The sequence below is a fragment of the Elephas maximus genome, chromosome 8 (assembly GCF_024166365.1).
Source record: "Elephas maximus indicus isolate mEleMax1 chromosome 8, mEleMax1 primary haplotype, whole genome shotgun sequence".
Taxonomy (NCBI): domain Eukaryota; kingdom Metazoa; phylum Chordata; class Mammalia; order Proboscidea; family Elephantidae; genus Elephas; species Elephas maximus.
This window is the reverse complement of record NC_064826.1, coordinates 35,177,501-35,180,000: the sequence shown is the minus strand read 5'-3', so window position 1 is coordinate 35,180,000 and position 2,500 is coordinate 35,177,501. Positions and strand designations below refer to the sequence as shown.

Genomic DNA, 2,500 nt, shown 5'->3' with positions numbered 1-2,500 from the left:
GTTTTTTGATAATGAAGAACAGGGCCTTTCTGAGGGGAGTAGTGAAGGGCACACTGTTAAACAGCTTGCATACATTCTCACCTTTTTCCTTTTTTCTACCCTGACACCCACTTTCCAGGGTACATCAGCATTAAGTGACACTGTAATCATAAATTGAAAATGATACTTCCAGAGGAATTGGCAAACTTGACATTTCATTATATTTGTTAACACATGCCACAAATGATTGTTAGTGAGGAAATTCCATTTCCCTCTCTCCATCTCCAATCAGATTTAATTTGAAAATTTTCAGCCTCCTCCGGCTAATTTGCAATTAAGACAATTTTGTTTGAATATGTAGTAATGTCATTACCATTCCACCAAATTAGCAAGGAGACTAAAGGTCAGTGTAAAATTTTCCAGCTGGCTGGAGCCTCTCAGCTGAGATTTGGGACTATGGGAAAAAAAAAAAAAAAAAAAAAAATTCTGGCAGCAACAGAATAGCAACTTACTTTCTAAGTCCTGTGGGTTGAAAACATTGCATCCTTCATTATTGCTGTTGTTGTTGCTTCACTGGGGGCTAGACCTGTTTAACAACAGGGGCAGTCAATAATCAGCAACTGGCTTTTATTTAAGGAAATACACTTGCGCTGAAGTCTGGTAGGACAAGAAGGAGTTAGTCCTAAGTAACATTGCAGCAGATTATTAGATAACCTCTAACAGCATCCTCTAATTAGAGTTCTTATGATACAATTTCATCCTGTAATTAGTTGAGATTGGCTGCTTCCTTTTGCAGCTTATTAGTGGCAACACAGCTGTAGAAGTGAATCCACTCTCATTTGTCAAACCTTTTTAAGTCTTTTTCTCTTGTCTCTACCTTTTTCCTGCCCTTCTCTTGGGCCTTTGCAGCTAAATCTGGTGTCTAGTGTCACCATGTCGAAGAACATGTTGGAGACATCCCCACAGAGCTTACCTCAAACCCCTACCACACCAACGGCCCCAGTCACCCCGATTACCCAGGGACCCTCAGTAATCACCCCAGCCAGTGTGCCCAATGTGGGAGCCATACGAAGGCGACATTCAGACAAATACAACATTCCCATGTCATCAGGTAGGATATGAACGCTCAGTAGAGCACTTTTACTTTGGGAGAGGAAAACTGTAGCTGAAGCAACTGTACATGAGCCATTCCAGAGCACATGGAAACTCAAGTCATGATTTATGGAGTGATAATTGTTTTATTCCGGGTAAATACGGATGGGGCGATTCCCTAAGCACACCATGATGAATTGTTCTGAACGGTTGTTCACGAAAGAAAGCTCTCCCCATTAGAGACGTTGAGAGATGTGTTGTCAGAATAGCCCATATTATCACCTCAATTCAATGAGATCCTTTGATCTCTGAGGGAAAACTATAGCAATTCAACATCTGCAAGTAATGCTGTATGAGAAGAGCCGTTTAAAAGGACATATATGAAGCACCACTGCTTTACGCAAGGCCATTTGGACTTTATGCCAATCAATCGTTGTTAAGGTGCTACCTGAATGAGATTCTACCACAGCTGCTAATGCATACGCTCTGCTATACTTAAGCAGCCTCGTGAGAGGCAAGGCTTGCATGGAACAAAAATGTACCTTCTCTCCCTCTCTTATCCTGCCCCCTCCCCCCTGCCTCACCCAACAACCCCCCACCTACCCACCCCCACGGGTATCTGGAAAATCACAGCCACACATTGCAACCATTATTAGCCCAGAGCCCCCTTTTTACAGAAAGTGAAGTTATTTTCAACATGGGTGCTTGTGAGAGTTTTGAGTTTGTTGTTGTTGTTGTTAGATGGCCACAGACCCCAAGAGAAAATCCTGTTGTGCTTTTTAAAAGTATTAGACGAGAAAAGCGAGGATTATGGCAAGGGGGCAAAAGTCCATGTAAGGACATGCCTAAACCACTCATTTAAAAGAGGACCTGGCTGTTGGAAAAATCCTAGGCCAGCTGGTTGCACTGTTCCTGAAGTACCAGGAACAACCAGTGGACGCTTCATTTGCACTTCACGTCAGAAATGGCCTTTTCCATATAATTCAATTCCACTGTCATGCTTTGTGCTTTCACTAGTCAGTGGCTTTCTCACTGAATCACTTCACCAATACTGGGGGAAAAGATGAAAAATCAATTATATGTAATGTGAATTATTAGCAGAATTAACACAGTTTTTATTTTTATAGAAATTGCCCCAAACTACGAATTTTATAAAAATGCAGATGTCAGACCTCCATTTACTTATGCAACTCTCATAAGGCAGGTAAGTAGCAAGAAAATGAACTTGGCTTGATGAAATTAAAGTCATGAATGCTTAAAGTAAGGCTTGGGTGAGAAAGTGTCTTCTAGTCTAGTTAGTAAACCATTATTTTATGTCACTATGTATCTTGTCTCATTTCAGGCTATCATGGAATCATCTGACAGGCAGTTAACACTTAATGAAATTTACAGCTGGTTTACACGGACATTTGCTTACTTCAGGCGTAAT

The 2,500-nt window shown here is 41.2% G+C and overlaps 1 protein-coding gene across 10 annotated transcripts in view; it reads left to right on the top strand.

Annotated features, from left to right (window-relative positions):
• FOXP2 (forkhead box P2) overlaps window positions 1-2,500 on the top strand; it is a 636,455-nt gene that overhangs the window by 601,776 nt on the left and 32,179 nt on the right. For all 10 annotated transcript variants that reach the window (XM_049894628.1, XM_049894635.1, XM_049894634.1 and 7 more), the window contains 3 exons: window positions 889-1,090; window positions 2,199-2,275; window positions 2,414-2,500. The exon at window positions 2,414-2,500 is cut by the window's right edge and continues 15 nt beyond it. In XM_049894628.1, the coding sequence (XP_049750585.1) occupies window positions 889-1,090; window positions 2,199-2,275; window positions 2,414-2,500 (366 nt within the window). The remainder of the gene's footprint in view (window positions 1-888; window positions 1,091-2,198; window positions 2,276-2,413) is intronic.